Raw genomic sequence first — 17,566 nt, 5'->3', positions numbered from 1 at the left:
ACATTATCATCAGCCAGCGGTAGTGGCACTCACTCTACGGCACATCGTTGCCGCCATGGTCGAGACACTTGATGGCTCGTTCTCTTCCACTCGCGTGGCCCGACTCTGGACTCAGGGGCTTCGAAGAGGAATCTCTCTGGCTGGTCTCATTAGTCGAAAGCGGAGACTCGAGAAGATGAAATGAACTACAGAATTTTGCTGAATCCCCCTCTCCGCACTCGTTCCAACAAGAAAGACTGTAAGCGTGATTTGATATATCGTACTCGATTTTAGCGAGGTGAAGTCGAGGGGCAGGCGGCATCACTTCGGCAGGAGCGGGACAGTTCCGCAACTTCACGACGTCAATTGTTTCAAGCGCGACTCGACCTGGAGCAGCAACAACTCGCCATGCAGTCGGTGGACGAGTAGACTGCTGCGCCGCACATTCTGTCGCCTTTCTCGACCAGCGGCAACGATGTCGAATCCACGTACCGTCACGGCCCTCAAGCGATGGAGCTGCCAGGACCAGCAGCTTCCGCCGGTTGATCAGATCAAGGCCATCCATGTCTACGACTTCGACAACACCTGTATGTATTAGGCGCTTCGCCATGATCGTGCTCCGAGACTGATATAGCGCAGTGTTCTCCTCCCCACTCCCGAACAAGCAGCTCTGGAATGCCGGCACCTGTGGTCAACTGCAGGCCCAAGACTTTCTGCACGGCGGCACTGGCGGCTGGTGGCATAACCCGAACATCCTTGCCGCGACCGGCGAGGGACTCGAGAAAGAGGAGGCCAAGGCATGGGAGGGCAGCTGGAATGAGAAGATTGTGGAGCTCGTACAACTGTCGATGCAGGACAGCTCGGCGCTGAACGTCCTGCTCACTGGCCGCGCCGAGGATGGGTTCGCCGAGCTTATTGGCAGGATGGTGGCTGCAAAGGGATTGGAGTTCGATATGGTGTGCTTGAGACCGACCGCCGGACCAAACGGCGAGTTCTTCTCAAGCACCATGGTTTTCAAGCAGGCGCTGCTGCAGGACATTGTCCTGACCTACACCGATGCCGAAGAGCTCCGCATCTACGAGGACCGTCCCAAGCACGTCAAGGGTTTTCGCGATTTCTTCGAAGACTTTAACCGCTCGCTCATGTCGATGGGCCCCACCGGACGCAAGCCGTTCACCGCTGAGGTCATTCAAGTCAGCGAGCAGGACAGCTTCATGGACCCTGAGACTGAAGTTGCCGAAATCCAGAAGATGATCAACGCCAACAACCAAGCCATTCATGATGGCATCGCCCCTTCACACGCCGCACCGTACAAGATCAAGAAGTCCGTGTTCTACACTGGCTACATGATTGCACAACCCGATGTCGACAAGCTTCGATCGCTGGTCAAGCTCCCGGCTAACTGCCCTGATCATGAACTGCGGTATCTTGCCAACAACATCATCATTACCCCACGACCAGCGCCGCCTTCGATCTTGCAGAAGGTTGGCGGTATCAATGCGAAGATGAGTTGGAAGGTGACTGGTATCGCTGTTATGGAGAACAAGGTCTGGGCTGCGCGTGTGCAGCCGGCTGTCCTAGGTGCCAAGATCTACACTGAAAACCACACCCCTTGTGTGGTCCTTGCGACTCGGCGACAGGCGAAGCCCATCGAAGCAACTCGGATCCAGAGCTGGCAGCCGGTACCAGAAAACCAAGCGTTTGAGTTGGAGACGACAGTGAAGGAGAAGGTGCTGTTGAGGATAGAGAAGGAGGTGGATAATGAAGATACCTACGAGGCATCCTTCCCGAACGCTAAGAACGCTCGGAAGCACCCTCGTGAGGAGGACTTTCCACCTCTCGGCAGCAAGAGTGGCAAGCCGGCTCGACCTCAACAGCGTCAGAACCCTCAGCACGGCAACTCTGCATGGCAGAACAAGCCAAATGGTGGTGGCTTCGGTGGAGGACGAGGTGGCAACGCTGGACGGGGCGGCGGTGGACGAGGAGGTGGTCAGCAGAACTTTCCGCGCCGAGGCCGCGGTGATGCTCGCGGGGGCGGGCGTGGCCGAGGAAGAGGTGGATATCGGAGCCTCGACGACAATGTCGGGCAGGGATATGGCAGCGGCGGGATGCAATACTAGCAGAGTTGATCCCCTCCCCGCTGCCTGCTTTCGCTCGCTTTGCTTTGCGTTTTGCTGACGGCGTTGATGCAGGGACGAGCCGATCGGGTACGGGCGTCCTGCGATTTCGGGTTTGTCGGCGTTCTGGACGAGAGCTACGGCGGGATGACGACAGTCAAAAGAGGGATGATGTACTTCATACGTGTGTGAGTGATTAGCGAGGAGTATGGCGCAAGTATGGCTCTGCTGTACGATAAGACACGAGGTCTCAAAGATGAGTATCCAAAAGGCTATCTTCAGTAAAACATTCCACGTGATTTGGAGATATTGGAGATGGTGGGAATCTCCACGGCGGTCGAACGGCTAAGCGAAATCAAAATAAGCTCTTCGTTCCTTCCGTATTGAGCGGCAGGTGATGCCAAGCCTCTAGTTCGAAACTGACGCTGGCAGTCCTTTCTCGATGCCCACCAGGCAAACAACAACTTCGCCGCCGCTTGCAATCACAACACCAACCAAGATGGCGTATTACATCTGCACCGAGTGTTACGCCAACGGCATCCCAATGGTAAACATCACCAATTTGAAATGCGATCACCCGTTCATGATTCCTGACTGCGCCCGCAGTGTGACTTCAATGGGTTCAAACCTTGCACCTCGTGTGCCAACAGCAACAAAGCTTGCATGCCGCCGCATCTGCTCAGTCACATGCTACAGAACAAGTATGGGCAAATGCTCTCACATCTCTCCCAGCTTGCTGACCATAATAGTGTCATGAACGCTACTCAAACCACGAGCCAGCCTACGACTATCGCGAGCAACTTGCAAGCGCAGGCATCATCGGGAGCACATGCACTAACCCCTCAAGCGAGCTTGTACATGGACCCAGCTTCCTCGCAGTCCAACCAGGAGCGAGAGAGGCCGCAAGACAGGCCACCAAGAAAAGAGAAGGTCAAGAAAGGCAAGAATCGACCAACACACCTAAATCCCGATGGTCTGTCCAAGGCCACGCGGAAACGGCTTACACGTTACGCTCGTGCAAGGGACGACAACCCAGAGAGCTTCCGGCTGCCGAGATTCAACAATGTAGCCGAACAGCGCTGGTTCGACGGGGTTGTCGAGCGCGAAGGTCTGTACGGCTCAACGTGGAAGCCTTTTCGTCCCAACCAGCAGGACGGTGCTGCCTACCAACCGCAACCGGCGACTCGAGCGCCAAGGATCAAGGTCGAGGAGGAGGAGGGAAGGATGGATATGGAGACTCTGGCTCAAAACGGAACGAGTATGGGGTCGCAGAACACTCAGTTTCGACATCATGGCCTTGGCGGAGCGGACGTTGGGTACAACGCCACTGCTGGCTTGACCGGTGCATCGCATGCTCCTGCATTGAGCAGATCCGACGGCAAGAGCCGAGTCACGGCACAGAGCAGCGAGGCGATACACCCCGACCGTATGGCGATCATAAACGCGGCTGCTCAAGGTCCGAGCTCGCCTCACCCGACGTCGCCTTACCTTGACATGTTCAAGCAATACACCGAAGTCAACTCTGGACACCAAGGGAACATGAGCGAGTCACATCAGGTGTTCGACACTGACGCCGTGGACTGGAGCTATTCTCAGTCTTACGGTCACGACTACCGCCAAGATCAGCACTACGGTCCCAGTGAGAGAGATGATAGCCAACGTCCAAGATACAAGAGGAACTGGTGAAGAGAATCTGCCTCGCTTCGTCATGATTCCACCTGATGCAGCTTCTCACGTTGGGTGTTCTGTTTGCCAGAATCGCTTGTCCTGCGTCTCGATTGCTGGTGTTTTGCTGTCGAGGCTTGGACTTGTCGCCCAGCCCTGCGAATGTTACAAGTCTGTTGGTTTCCCGACCCCTGTTCGACTCTGTGGAATACCCGTAACCACTGCGACATGGATCCTTGGTATAGCTTACAGTCGAGATCTACGACTGACTCTTTATACTGACCTCTTCCGGACGGCGGTGGCTCCTGCGACTGAGTTGGCTCATGTACCGTTAGAACTATTCAGCGACTTGCGATGATGTCAAAAGCGCTTCCCAAAATGAATCACATCCAAGTGGCCACGTCTCTCTCCCTTCCAGTTGTAGAAAACACGGCACCCGATGGCTCAAGCCACCCAGGTGGCAGAAGTGCGTACGTTAGCCCTGCACTAAGCCCGATGACCAAGAGCATGTGCTACCTTACCACCAGCCCCTTCCTTCTCCAGAATTTGCATCTCAAACATCTGATCACCATCATCATGACCCATACCAAAGACATGATGCGACCAATGTGGATCTGGAATACCCACGCCGTCATCAGCTCCCCAACTTCAGTCGCACAACTCCTAACCGCCGCAAAGATGCCTCGGTCACAGATCTCTACCTCTACCTAGATGCAAACCACTACGACAAGTACCACGATCTGATCAAATCCGTCAACGCCCGCGCCTGTGCAACTGGACTGCGAATCTGGGCTCTCGAAGGCGGACGAGTGTACTTCAGTGACGCCGATGGACCAGCTCATTTCTACAAAGGCATCCGCAACATGATCGACTTCAACGCCCAGGTTGAAGCCCATGAGAGATTCGTGGGCTTTTCAGCGGATCTGGAGCCCTATGCAAAAGGTCATTGCGGCTCCTTTCATAATGGAATTAAGACCTCTGAGTTGACCTGTGAGGTTGGGACCGGAGTTTGGAAGGCTTCGCAAGCTGAGGACCGAGCGGCTCTTTTGCGGGACTGGATTGAGATTCATGATACTGCAAAGGGCATGTTGCGTGATGCTGGGCTTTTGTTTGCTGCTGCGTTTCCTCACTGGATTGGGGATTATTGTGGTGAGGCGTTGCAGATGCGGTGGCCTACAGACGATGCCGCTTTGATGCCGGTCATGGACGCTTTGATGGTTTGTGTAGACTACTATGTGGTGATGAGCTATCATGTCGACCCGAAGGTTGCTGCTACTCGTGTGATAAGGGAGCTGGAGTGTGCGAATCAGATGGGTAGATGCAATCCAGGGCGTTGTCCCAAGGTGCTTGCTGCTGTGGAGACGACGAAAGGTATTGGAAGCAAGATCTCGTATGGCGATGAGCCGTCAAAGTGTTCGAAGAAGGTCGTGGTTGACGACGCGGAGGCCATCACTGCTACGCTCGGACACCACGAGAGCTTTGGTGGTGTTGCGATTCATGCTTGGGCGGGCTGGTGTTGCTTGACAGACTGAACTGGATCGTGGTGATGTGTGATAAGTATCAGTACATGAAGTGACTAAACAATAATGCAAAGCGCCGCCCATACAACCCAATATCATTCATTCCAGCTATTCCCCCTCATGACACGCTGCAGAACCACTCCACATGTGCACCCTGAGCCTCAACCTCCTTTACAACAGACCAGTCAAGGCCGGGCTGGTCGACAGCAACCACAATCCCATTAAACTGCAGTAACGTCTGCACGTTCCAATCCGCCTCATCCAACTTTGGAATCGATAGCACAGCAGCCTGCTCAACCAACGGATCCGCAAACGCCACATAAACATTATAATTGCTCAGCAAATGCGTCGCGAGCGCCAACCCAGGCGAATGCGACAGCACAGATTGTCCCCGCTTGAATCCTAAGCCGACGACGAGGATATGTTTCCGTCCAGAGGACTGATTGCGAAGTTTCGTCATGAGTTCGTCGCCAATGCGAGCCGGACGCTCTCGCATCCGGTCTGTGCAGGCCTCGAGTAAGGGGAAGGAGGAGTTGGAGAAGAGGTAGTATGGATTGCAGGGGATGCAGTGGCCGCCGACACCGAGGGAGGGCGTATACGGCATATAGCCGAAAGGCTTAGTTGCTGCTGCGCGGGAGACTTCTAGGGGGTCGATTGCGATTGTGTTCGACAGCCGTCGCTTTTCGTGTGTGCTGTATTTCTCTGAGAGGGACTGTGAGAGCTGTGTGCAGGCGTCTGCCATTTCGTTTGCGTAGGCGATGCACATCATTCTTTGGCAGTTTTCGTAGAGTTTGGTCATTTCGGCGACTTCGGGACTCGAGACGAGAACGAGGTTGTGGAAGACTGCGGAGTAGAGTGACTGGATTGATTGGAGTGATGCGCCGTCGAGGCCCGAGATGATCTTTGGGATGGTCGTGTAGTGTGGGTATGTTCGTCCTGGGTCGACGCGCTAGATCCCTTGTCAGCATTGTCGAATAGTTCCTTGTCGAGGATTTGCGACTTTGCATGAATTAGCTTACCTCTGGAGACATTCCACATTTGAGGCCCTTCGTTTCCATCAGTGACGACAGCAAGTCCCTTGTCATTCCAACAGCCACAGAGCTTTCGATGACAATCGTTGATCCCGGACGAGCGTAGGTCTCAATGGTTTGAATGGCTTTGCGGGTGCAAGCCGTGTCGATATTCTGTCGTTCGTCGATGACCGTGCTAACAGAAATGAGGAAGTGTGTTGCTCGTGTGAGGTCGGCGGCGTTGGATGTGCATGAGACTGATGCTGGCAGAGTTGAACCAATTGTGTCAAGGCGACGTTGGGAGACATCGAACGCGATAACTTCGTATGCCGACGAGAATGCTTCGACGAGGTGAAGTCCCACGTATCCTGTACCGATGACTGCTACAACCGGGTTGGCGTAGGAGGATGGGTCTGATTTCGTGGAGAGTGCCAGGTCACCAAGATAATCGCACGAGGACCTCGTGGAGAGGGGCTCGCAAGGAGGAGTGAGAGGTGGTGTTTCTGGTAGACGCAGAATCTGATGAGGCAACGATTTCAGCTTCATTTCGCTGGGACCGTGATTTGAGGAGTACATCGTCGCTGAAGGGAAAGGAGAAAATGATCACGCCTGCGATAAAAGAAACTCTGAGAAATACGTTGTTGTGCTTGAACTCCATGACCCACGACATCTTAAATTCATTTTCACTACTTGGGAGGGTTCTGTTCGAGAACTGCTCATGCAGAATTCTACACCGTGGCGTCCACCAGGTGGCCCTGAGGAAGGAGAGTTTCCAGCCAGCCGACGGGTCTAAGAGTCGTAGCAAGGCTTCTGCCTGCCTGTCGGATCTTTGAATGTATGTCGGCGGCGAAGAGTCGTGTTGTGTGTTGTAGTGGCTCAATATATCGCATGTAGTAAAACTGTCTCACTCTGAGAACAAGCCACGTGAAGGCCTTCCCATTGATCGACGACCGCCTTCAACTTCCAATGCTCGATTAATGGCTTATGTCGTGCTTTTCGCCCAATGCCAAGTGGTGATAGTGCACGAGCTCTGCATGGTGCTGGTCGATTCGATCAAAGTGATCAGGCATCTCATCTCGCAATTGAAGAGCCTCTCGGCAAGCGCAAGGTGAGATATTGGTCACTGAATAAAGTGTGGCACCTATGCATGCCGTTTGCGTCTCAAAGTAGCTGTACTCCAGCAACAGCGTTTGGCGTGGGGTCTACACGCGAAGTACCGGCTGGACTGGACTTACCCCTGACAAATTTTACCCTCATTATGAGGTTTTCTCCAGACGACGCACTCCCGGTTCTCAAATTTGTAGTGGCGTTCTTGCATCGCACAAGGAACGACACGTCGGCTAGCTGAGAGCCTCGTGCAACTTCGCGGAGGCCAGCTGTCGACCATTGACTTCCAGCTATCTCACCGCCAGCTCATCAATCAGCCATCTGCAAAATTATCCAACAGAAGGCTCGGAATGTCGCTGTCGTGTAGCGACAAGAGCCGTTCTGCGAACCGTCATCACATGCATGTTTGCAGGACGGAGAAGCTCGAATATGAAGGCGCAATTTTGCTGATGAGTCAGGGGCGCTTGACGCCTTCGAATTTGGCGGGGGCAGCTGTTGCACTGCATAGCGATCGCTGCCTCTATCTTGTCTTCTTGAGAGACAGAGCGTCTGGCTGACGATGTTTTCGCTTGAAACGTTTTGTTAGCTCTGAGACACAGCAATCGAAAGAGTTCCGGGCATGGCGCTGCTGGAAATAAGGCTATGTACACCAGCGAATCGGGAACAACTCATTCCGCTTGAGGCAAGTGCCAAACCCCCAGATCGACGACACCCATGCTGCAGCCGAGACTAAGGAGTTGCCTGTAGGGATCATATGCCGGTGTGGCTTGACCTATGATGAGTTTCGGGAATTTGACGGCCATGCCGAGGACCAGATCGTCCTCGAGCAGGGCGTTGGTCACGAGCGTTGCGACAACACGTCCGAGCGCAGAGCCTCGCCTGCTGTGGGCTCGCTCTTCGAGCGTGGAGAGGCTTCTCCTCGAAATTATGAGACGAATATGCGTTCCGCACAGTCCTCTCAACGACATTGCAGGAGATCGACATGGCAGTCTGGCTGCTAGTAAGTCAGGTGCCTGGACTGTCGTTGGTGAAATGTAAATACTGTCCATGACCCGTGCGGCCATGTGATGGATCTCACACAGATTCCCTGCGCGACGATGGAGGACCATGAGATACTGGTTGAGAAGTCTGAGCCGACACACTACTCATCAGGTACTACATTGCGTGGTGTCGATGAGAGATCCTCAAACGGGAGGTTAGCATCGACGCATCTGTCATGTGCTTCAACACTACCAGGCAATGGAGCATCACAAGAAACGTCAAACCCTTTCGAAGACCCGATCTTGGACGAGAAGGCACCTCCTGAACATCAGGTCTTTGCACCTGCACTTGCTTACCTCCCTCCCGAGAAACCAGAGAACCCGTTCGACGATTCCAACGTCTCCAATGTATTTGGTGATGCTCAGAGCGAGAAGGCAAGGCTTGAAGATCAGATAAATCGAGCTCGACGAAGGAACAGGTGGCTCACCCCTCCTTGGTGGCTGTCCATCATTGGACAGCTCCTGGGGTATCTGCTGCTTGCTTGTGCGGTGTATTTCTTTTTGATCGGATATCCCCTGTGGCACGGAGCCGTCTACAACTTTTGGTGAGCAAAATACCATTACAGCCATGTTAAATCATTGCACTAACCATAACAGGTTTGCCTACAAAGATAGTCTGCATCTCAAAGCCGGAACAGTCATCTTTATCGGAGTGGCACTACTGTACGCTGTTGCACCGCTCTTGATCACTTTCGAAAAGCCACCCGATGTCACTGAAGAATTCCTGCGTTCGAATGCTGAGAAGGCGCTGGACACAGCGGTCATCATCCCTTGCCATCGATCAGCGGATGTTATTCGACACACCTTGGAATGTGCTCTCAAGACTTTTCCCGCCGGAAACATTATCGTCGTAGCTAATGGTAACAGCGAGGAGCCATTGGACCGTACTGGAGAAATCTGCGAAAGCATGAGTGTACGTCACATCTGGGTGCCCATCGGTTCAAAGATCGCGGCCCAGTATGTTGGGACTGCAGCAGCTTACCGATTCAAATACTGTCTACTCATCGACGACGATGTTGCACTTCCAGAGGTCTTTCCACTGGTCACAGAGCGGATTGAGCTCGGAAAAGAGGGTGATACACACGGACACGCGAAGGTCAAATGTGTAGGGTACACACTAGAAGCCACCAATGAAGAAGGAGAACCTGGAAATCTATGTCAACAGGCACAAAACCTGGAATACAAACTCGCCGGCCTGTCTCGAACGTTCTTCGGCAAGCTGGGCAGCGCCTCCTTTCCACACGGCGCCATCTGTCTATGGGAGCGATCATTCTTGGAGCTCTGCTTCCAGAGACATCCGGGGTATCGGATCTCTGAAGACTGGTTCTTTGGTCTGATATGCAAGAAGCTTGGAGGCCGAATCAAGTTCTGTTCGCAAGTTTTCGTCAAGACCGCAGTACCTGGTCACTTGATGCGAGGGGGGGAGTCAGATCGGGCGGGTTACGGCGAGATGACAGTTACTGCTCAGCGGCTCTGGAGATGGAACTTCTTCCTTATGGCTCGGATTCTTTACAACAGCTGGTATATCGTCTTCAATTGGAGGCTGCGGCAGTACGAGTTCTTCTCCAAGCTTGCCATGTTTCAGGAGGTGAGCGGTCATAAATTGGCAATATTCTGATCCTGCTGACAACGCCGTAGCTTTATGGCACGCTGCTGCTCTTCTCCTTCCCGTTCATCTTCCCTGTGGCGGTCGGTGTAAAGCCGGGTTACACAATTGGGTTGACAGTCGGTGTGACAGTCATGTATATGATCATCACCGCCGTCTTTGCCGAAGTCCATCTACGTATTCGCGTCGCGATGGTTGCGAGGAAGACGGTGTACCTCTACTATCCAGTGTACAAGCTCTGGTTGAGACTGGTCAATATTGCATCTTGGTGAGTGAGTACCCAGCATTTGATTCTGTCCCAACGCTGACCGCCCTTGAAGCTACACTGCCCTATTCAACTATGCCCGCTACTACAGTGTTCGGCATCCCAAAGTGGTGGAGGACGAAAAGCTGCTTCATTACATGCTCAGCATTGTCAGCCCAAGGAGTCGAAGAGTAAACGATGTAGCATAGTCGAATCCAGCCTTCCAGTTCCAGCTCATCGCTGCTCTGCGGTACGACTCGGCCAAGATGACACGACTCTTCGCTCTCTTCCTCACCGCCGTCTACAACATACGAGCTGCTGTGCCGGAATTTCCCCAGCCGAAGACCGGGGACGGTTCTCCCCCAATCAGGCTCCCCGACCACGTAGGGAGCTTCAGCCTCACCCAAGTGGATCTCGCCAAGGGTACAGCCCCGGCTATTGTTGGCAATTTCTTGGTTTAGTTCGTAACCCTGAAAGCGTTCTCAAGCTATTTTTCCACCGCCACAGCATCTCCTCCCGCCCCTAAAACGCGAATTAAGCTAGCATCCCACACTGTCAACTAATGCTTTCCAACAGCGAGCATTTACTGGCCCTTCTAGTAGCTGTACATGATTTCGCACGTTTAGCTGAATGCTGGAATCTAGCTTGGCATGCAGTCTATGCTTGGTTTCACTATCGATTTTCGTATCACAGACCGTTGGTGATCTAGCTGGTATGATGGACGGGACGATGTCGTAAGAGAATCGAGACAAGCCTTAGCAACAATACATATAAAGGAAGGGAAGAGAAACCGAGTCTCTCCCAAAGAATCACAGAAACATCAACCACGGACTCAAACCCCACCACATCAATCAGTTCCATTCAGAATGCGTGCCACCACCGCGATCTCCGTCCTCTTCGCTTTGGCGGCCTCCGTCAGCGGATGGACTCTGGCTCTCCACGATACCGACGCTGGCTCTAACCCAAGCAACTACGTACGTCGAATGCATGATCCATCTACCAACATCGACCAAGCTGACTCGTCAACAGTACTCCCTCGAAGGCAGTGCCACATCCGAGGGCTCGGCAGGCTGCATCACCCTGCCAGGCAGCATCCCAGGCGATGTGTCCTACTGCCGATTCTTCACCGGTGGTGGTAGCAGCTCCCAAGCCTGCTCAGCGGGAACTTTCACCAGCCCGTCTTCTGCACTCCTGAGGGACGGCGGAGCGTGCACTGTGTACCATGGCGGACAGTGCTCTGGCGCTTACAGCGGCTGGGGCGCTGGTAGCAGGTCGAACGTCAACAACCCCTCTGCCAACTGGAACAGCGTTAAGTGCTGGAACACTTAGAAGCTTCTTGATGGACCGGGCAAGGAGCGCGAGGGATAGGAGGGGCATCTAGCTTACTTGATCAGAGATAAGAAAGACTTTGAACTGAACGCCGGAGTTGAATCCAACAATTTGTACATGTGTCAGTCTCTTGTGGCTTTGTCTCAGCTCCTTCCACAATATCCGGAAAGTGAAGGAGGAACACTATGCCATGTCTCATACAGGATTCTTTGTCAGGATCCTTCGCAATTGTTATCGATAAGAAAGGGACGTAGGACTCACTTGTAGCGTTTCTGGTTTGCGCAAGGCTGCGATGAAAAATCTCAATTTGATCTTCACATCATTCCATGCCTCATTCTAGTCATTGAGCGTGAAAGGTCATGTTGTTCCATCAACGAATTTCCTCTGCAATGAGCTCCTGACCTCCTTCCATCATGTGTCTTACCGCTGGACAAGTACAGCTCGCATCCTTCGCCAGATGTATCCAGAATCCGTATTCGCAGGGGCTGAGTAAGTATCCAAGCAGGACTTTATTCATCAGCGCAACAACTTCTCCAAACTCTTGATCTCTCCCGAAAGACATGAAATAGAAGATAACATCACAGATGCCATGTCTCGCCTACTCAGAACAGCAACAAGACTAACAATCCTAGGCGGTCTAATCGTCGCGGGAGCATGGCCCCTCGCCGTGAGCTACGAATCCTCCAGACTCCCACGAAGTACAATCACGACGACCCACACCATCCCGGATGTCTTCGCGAGGTCTCCTGCCCACCGCATAGTCAATCCGCGGCAGACACCGGACGTGGGCGATACTCGTTCGACGAAGTTAAATATCTCGAAGGGTTCGCAAATCTCCAATGGTCAGATCCGTGTGTGGCTCACGGACGGCTTGTTCTCGAACTGGATCTTTTTTCCTGAAGCGGTGGTGATGGAGGGCGTGAAGGTACTGACTGGGAAGGAGTTTACCAGTCTTCCCAGTACGTTCGTGCAGAGGACCGGACAGACGGACACAGTACTAACGAGCACTTCTCCGTTCAGCGGCTAGTCCAAGCGAAACCCCCGAGCCAATTTGGAATATGAGAGAGCTGTCAAGGAGACGCCCTCCAGGGCTGAACACGAAACTGTTCGGAACTTTCCAAATCGTCGACATGTGGGGGATTGGGAGCCCAGACGGAGAATGCGGCGTCGACCTAGCCTTTGGATCAGATCAGTGATCATTCTCGGGCTGTCATCGCTTGAGCGTGAAGAAAGCAGAAGGGGAAGGAGATGAAAGCACGCAATTTGTGACACTGACCTTCTCGTGTGTTGTTTGTAACCCTACCAGCGAGGAAGGGATGGCCCTGAATGACAACTTGCCGTTCATGGAGAGTCTGCACAATCTGTACTCTGAACATTTGTTTAGGGCCGCCGTGGGGTTTGCCATGCGCGGATTGAGACAAGAGGGCGCGAGTGTCGTCGGTGAGTTGGAGGATAAGCAGGTGTAGCCTATGGCTTAACGATCGAATTAATCTATTGACGAGACAAAAGACTGCATGTCATTGCTCTCTTGTATCGTAACGGAACCACCTAGGTCACTTCCGTAGCGCGGCGTACAAACCATCAATCTCTCTCTCATACATCCGAATTGTACTCCGTCTGTCCAGCGTATTCTTCGCCGTCCTCTTCAACGGCCTCTCAGCCTTGGCAATCAACGTCATCTCCTTAGTCAAATGAGCATCATGATACAACGTCTTATTGGCCTCCTCAAAGATCGGCCAGTTTTCCTCCAGTACCTGTTCTCTCGACAGCCCTTTCTGATAGAAGTCTGGAGTCAACTGCACAATGGCAAATGCGCGAGGCTTCTCGTGGCCGCCGACTAGCGAGGCTGTGATGTCTGGGTGGCTGTTTAGGGTCTGTTCGACTTGTGTGACGTTTATTTTGGTCATGGAGTCGAGTTTGATGTAGTCGTCGACACGACCGGCGTGGGACCAGTAGTCTTTGTACTCAGGATACTGTCGAAAAGACGTCGAGTCAGATAGCTGCTACTGTTTCAGAACTAGATCGAGACTTACCGTCTTGAACAAGTCCTTCGTATGGAAAACCGTCCGCTCCGGATCCACAAGAAAACAGTGCCGATTATCATTCGGTTGCTTCGTGATACACAGCTCATACAAATCATCCAGATAGTGCTGAAAGTGAAACCCCTGACAGTCAGGATGCATCCGATACATCCACCACGGCGCCTTGGGCTCCTCATCCCACAGCAAAGGATAAATTCCAGAATCCGTCGACCCCATAGCTGATTGAACACGGGCGCCCGTCTTCTCCCGGACGGTGTCTCCAGTCGCTCGGTCGAGTCCAGCTCCGCCGAAGTTGATCACGTCGAACTGCTTTAGGGACTCCAGACGCTCGGGTTTCCGGATGTACTCTCGAAGGAGATCGGGGATGAAGAAGACGCTGCTGGATTTAGATTTGGGAAGGTAGGGCAGCGATTCGTAGACTTGCTCGGGCGTGCAAGGCTGTTTCCATTTGGCTGGCAAGAGGATCGGGACGTTTCCCGTGTAGAGCGGCCAAAGTGCGGTTGTGACGAAGGCTGCCGCCCATGAAAGGGGGATGAAGACGGGACTCAGGTGGTCCTGTAAGTCGCGGAATGTGCCAATTCGCATGTTCGCGGGGGAGTTTCGTGACGTTTCGACCATCTCTCGCGTTGTCTCAAAGGTTCGGTTAGATTGGAGGATGGGTTGCGGGTTGCCCGTTGTGCCTGAACGGATCGTTAACGCTGTCCCGCACATTGTTAGAAGTCAAGTTATATCTCACCAGATGTCTGAATCACGAGTGCTTCATCGTCGATGCCATCCTGCAGCGTTCTGGTGAAGGGGTAGTGTTGGACTTCTTTGTCATGGAGGAACGATGCCAAGGGCGGCATTTCAACGAGGCTAAGGCTCGGCATGAACTTCAAAGCCTTGTCCCACGCATGCGAGGCTTCTTTTGGTGCAAGCACTTTCTCACATTTGGCGGCTTCCAGTAGCTTGATGAGACCTTCTTCAGTATTGGCCGGGAATGGAATCAGAACCTTATGTCTCCGTCAACCATTTGTCTTCTCTTATTCGACTGCCATCATACCTTTCGTTTCGTCTTGATGCAAGCGTGTATCAGGAATACGTATCGTAGATCTTCAAGGCCAATGTATGCGATGGTCGGGAAGCCTTCTTTTGCAGGTCCCAGGGTCTCGTCTAGCCACCATGCTGTGGCATCAACTGCTTTGGCTAGGTCTTTGTATGTGACGGAGGCGAAGCCTTGGGTGACGTCGACATCGCTTCTCGCATGGTAGCCCCAGATTCGTTCCGGAGTACGTTCAGCACGATAGTCGATCGCTGCTGGTAGCAGACGCTTTTCGACGGGTATATCTTCCATATCGTGGATTGCAGTACTCGCGATCAATGTTCACTCACGATAGATGTCGAAAGAGAGCGAAGAGCTTGATAATCACCTTTATCTCCTCGCGACAAGACCGATGGCTGGGCGCGCCATTTTTTACGGAAAGATGTCCCGTGGAACTCCATTATCCGGGTCCACGCGTACTCGCGAAATCCTCTGGGCTGAACATTCGTTCTCACATACGCAACGGGGCAATCTTCGAGATGCTTACGTATGCAATCGTAGAGCTGGGTTCGCAAAGGAAGCAATCGTGTTCGTCAGGAATACAGGGCAGATGTTGCGATATCAAACAGAATGTCATTTTCATGGTCGTTGGCTCGTCGCTTGATGTTTTGCATGCAATGGCGGCTATGTGGAATCAGCATTCGCCCTAGCCAAACGATAGCTGTAGGAACAATAGAATAGCAACTAACGAAGTTTCATACGCACCGGAGAGGACTATGGAGCAATCCTTAGCCGTGAAACGCCCACTAATAAAGCAAACCCAAAGTCCCCGTCGTCCACCTTCCCCCATTTGGTCCCCACAAATACCCTTTACAACCCTTGATCCCTCAAAAACTTCTGAATCCACTCGTATCCGCTCTCAGCCGCATAATGCAAATTCCAGCCGTGACCCGCGTTCGGCACCAAATGACTGTCAAACTTGCCCTGGTCGAGCCCTTGATATAGCACCCCTTTCACCGCAGCAGCTTGGTCGGTCGGGAAGCTACAATTGCCCATGCAGTATGGGAAATCTTGCTGTCCGTTGATGACTGCCACGGGAGATGTGTAGTTGTTCGGGACTGGGCCACCGATCATAGGTGAGAAGAGCTCGCCGAAGGCTTGAGTGCCTTTTTGTGCGTTGACTTGGGTTAGGATGGAGGGGTCGAAGCCCGGCAAGGAGAAGAATTGGATTTGGTTGCCTTGGGCGGAGGCGGGGACCATGTAGCCTAGAGGGAGGTCTCCGAAACGCTGCGAGTCAGCGAGCGAGGCGATGGTTGGGTTCCCACCCAGGTCGAAGCCGAGAGTCGTAGCGGCGGTGGAGTTGATGCCGAAGCCGGTGAGGATGGAAGCGTCGACGAGGGTAGGGTAGTGGACGTTCAGAGCCTGGACGATGCCACTGCCGAAGGAGTGGCCAACGGCGATAACTTTGGAGAATTTGGTCGAGCTGATGGAGCCATTTCGGAGGAGGGAGATGAGACTGTGGGCAATTTCGAGCTGGATGGGGGTTTGGACGATTAGGGGTCGGGGTGGTCGCTGGCACCGTTGCCTAGGCGGTCGTAGAGCAGAACAGAATGGCCTGCTGCGACGGCTGCGTCGACGTAGCTGTAGCCAGCTGCAAAGTCCCAGTAGAATCTATCGAAGCCGGTGCCATGCGTGAGAAGCTCGACAGTAGCTGGAGGAGATGATGCATCAGCCGGTCCACAGAGCGAGGCACCGATCTTGAAGATCGACTGAACGGTCGTGAACTCTGGAGTCGGCATCTTCATGGGTGGCGTGAATGTCGACACAATCATGCCCGTGAGTGCCGTCTGGTTCTGCGGGATCATGTCCGGAGACAGCTTTGCGTTGTGTGTTGTGCCGGCTTGGACTTCGAGAATGCCAGATACGCATTTTGATTGACCTCCTCGTGATGGGCCATAGGTCGCATCTTTCCAACCTGCTGCACTGAACGACTTGATTCCAGCGGGGAGCCCAGCGCCGTAGTATTCGACTGGGATAGGCGATTCTCGAGATGCGTTGGTGGAAAGGGGGATCGCAGCAGCAACGCCGAGTAATGCTAAATTGAGCAGAAACATGATAGCGCCGTGGAATGCAAGATATCAAGGAAAGAAGAAAGAAATAGTTGGTGCGAAATTGTTGTGTCGACGAGGTGATACTGTGGTTTGGTGATGATAGAGTCCCCGTCTGGTCTTGGCCCTTGCTATTTGTACCGGTATCGCAGCACCGGCTCATAGCTCAAGGCCAGTCACATGGTCTGAAATGACATAGCGAAAGTAATGTCATCAGTGGCAGTGACCGTTATTGACAAATTCAGGGCTGCAAAAAGAGCCATAGCACAGCCCGGTGTCACTTCCGGAGCCACCACGGAGCTGATCGAGATATGTTCCAGTCAGGATCCAGGAGTATGAAGACTAGGGCTGCGGGATCAGAACAGTCTACACATGTTTCTCCGTGGAATGGATCGCTCTATAGCATCTGGTGCTTTTTGTTGTGAGTAGTAAGACTGCGAGTGCCACGTTGAAACTGCTGTCTTTTGGCCCAATCTGTCTCGTCGTTGAGCGTGCAGGCCGTCGGCGATGAGAACTCCACGCTTGCTCTTGAATCTCATGCTCGCAATCACGGGTAATTTATCGTACCACATGCTCCGCCAAATAAGGCTTCCAACATCTGGCAATAGATATCATGGCCGGAGCGAAGATCACCGAACAGGTAGTAGGGCAAGCTGTTCTGCGCTGCTAAGTCAACGGTTTCCTTCAGCAGTCTTATTCATTGCAAGCGAGATGACCAAGGCACTATATAGAGAAGCAATGTAACTCAGCCGTTCGAAGATCGATGCCGCGTCATTCG

General features: G+C 53.1%; 7 protein-coding genes across 7 annotated transcripts; 4 read left to right on the top strand and 3 right to left on the bottom strand.

The window, feature by feature from the left end:
• Positions 1–454: 454 nt before the first annotated feature.
• Positions 455–2,099, top strand: M409DRAFT_51556 (uncharacterized protein; the record flags this gene model as incomplete). Its single annotated transcript, XM_033811838.1, has 2 exons — positions 455–566; positions 619–2,099. The coding sequence occupies 2 exons, from the start codon at positions 455–457 to the stop codon at positions 2,097–2,099; spliced, it is 1,593 nt and encodes a 530-aa protein (XP_033671417.1).
• A 660-nt stretch (positions 2,100–2,759) lies between these two features.
• On the top strand, positions 2,760–5,293 carry M409DRAFT_51555 (uncharacterized protein; the record flags this gene model as incomplete). The annotated part of the gene is made up of 3 exons (XM_033811837.1): positions 2,760–3,778; positions 4,129–4,231; positions 4,289–5,293. 3 exons carry the CDS (start codon positions 2,760–2,762, stop codon positions 5,291–5,293), a joined length of 2,127 nt encoding a protein of 708 aa, XP_033671416.1.
• Positions 5,294–5,399: 106 nt separating this feature from the next.
• M409DRAFT_64233 (uncharacterized protein) lies at positions 5,400–6,837 on the bottom strand (the record flags this gene model as incomplete). The annotated part of the gene is made up of 2 exons (XM_033815977.1): positions 5,400–6,230; positions 6,301–6,837. The coding sequence occupies 2 exons, from the start codon at positions 6,835–6,837 to the stop codon at positions 5,400–5,402; spliced, it is 1,368 nt and encodes a 455-aa protein (XP_033671415.1).
• Positions 6,838–8,017: 1,180 nt separating this feature from the next.
• Positions 8,018–10,497, top strand: M409DRAFT_64232 (glycosyltransferase family 2 protein; the record flags this gene model as incomplete). The annotated part of the gene is made up of 6 exons (XM_033815976.1): positions 8,018–8,025; positions 8,807–8,983; positions 9,036–10,026; positions 10,077–10,312; positions 10,365–10,399; positions 10,493–10,497. The coding sequence occupies 6 exons, from the start codon at positions 8,018–8,020 to the stop codon at positions 10,495–10,497; spliced, it is 1,452 nt and encodes a 483-aa protein (XP_033671414.1).
• Positions 10,498–11,154: 657 nt separating this feature from the next.
• M409DRAFT_19344 (uncharacterized protein) lies at positions 11,155–11,617 on the top strand (the record flags this gene model as incomplete). The annotated part of the gene is made up of 2 exons (XM_033804891.1): positions 11,155–11,262; positions 11,318–11,617. The coding sequence occupies 2 exons, from the start codon at positions 11,155–11,157 to the stop codon at positions 11,615–11,617; spliced, it is 408 nt and encodes a 135-aa protein (XP_033671413.1).
• A 1,553-nt stretch (positions 11,618–13,170) lies between these two features.
• M409DRAFT_19343 (uncharacterized protein) lies at positions 13,171–14,992 on the bottom strand (the record flags this gene model as incomplete). The annotated part of the gene is made up of 4 exons (XM_033804890.1): positions 13,171–13,590; positions 13,651–14,339; positions 14,396–14,651; positions 14,702–14,992. 4 exons carry the CDS (start codon positions 14,990–14,992, stop codon positions 13,171–13,173), a joined length of 1,656 nt encoding a protein of 551 aa, XP_033671412.1.
• Positions 14,993–15,550: 558 nt separating this feature from the next.
• M409DRAFT_64231 (uncharacterized protein) lies at positions 15,551–16,794 on the bottom strand (the record flags this gene model as incomplete). Its single annotated transcript, XM_033815975.1, has 2 exons — positions 15,551–16,252; positions 16,288–16,794. The coding sequence occupies 2 exons, from the start codon at positions 16,792–16,794 to the stop codon at positions 15,551–15,553; spliced, it is 1,209 nt and encodes a 402-aa protein (XP_033671411.1).
• Positions 16,795–17,566: the final 772 nt, after the last annotated feature.

The sequence above is a fragment of the Zasmidium cellare genome (assembly GCF_010093935.1).
Source record: "Zasmidium cellare ATCC 36951 unplaced genomic scaffold M409scaffold_7, whole genome shotgun sequence".
NCBI lineage: Eukaryota > Fungi > Ascomycota > Dothideomycetes > Mycosphaerellales > Mycosphaerellaceae > Zasmidium > Zasmidium cellare.
The sequence above is the reverse complement of the archived record's forward strand: the minus strand, read 5'-3'. Positions and strand labels throughout refer to the sequence as shown.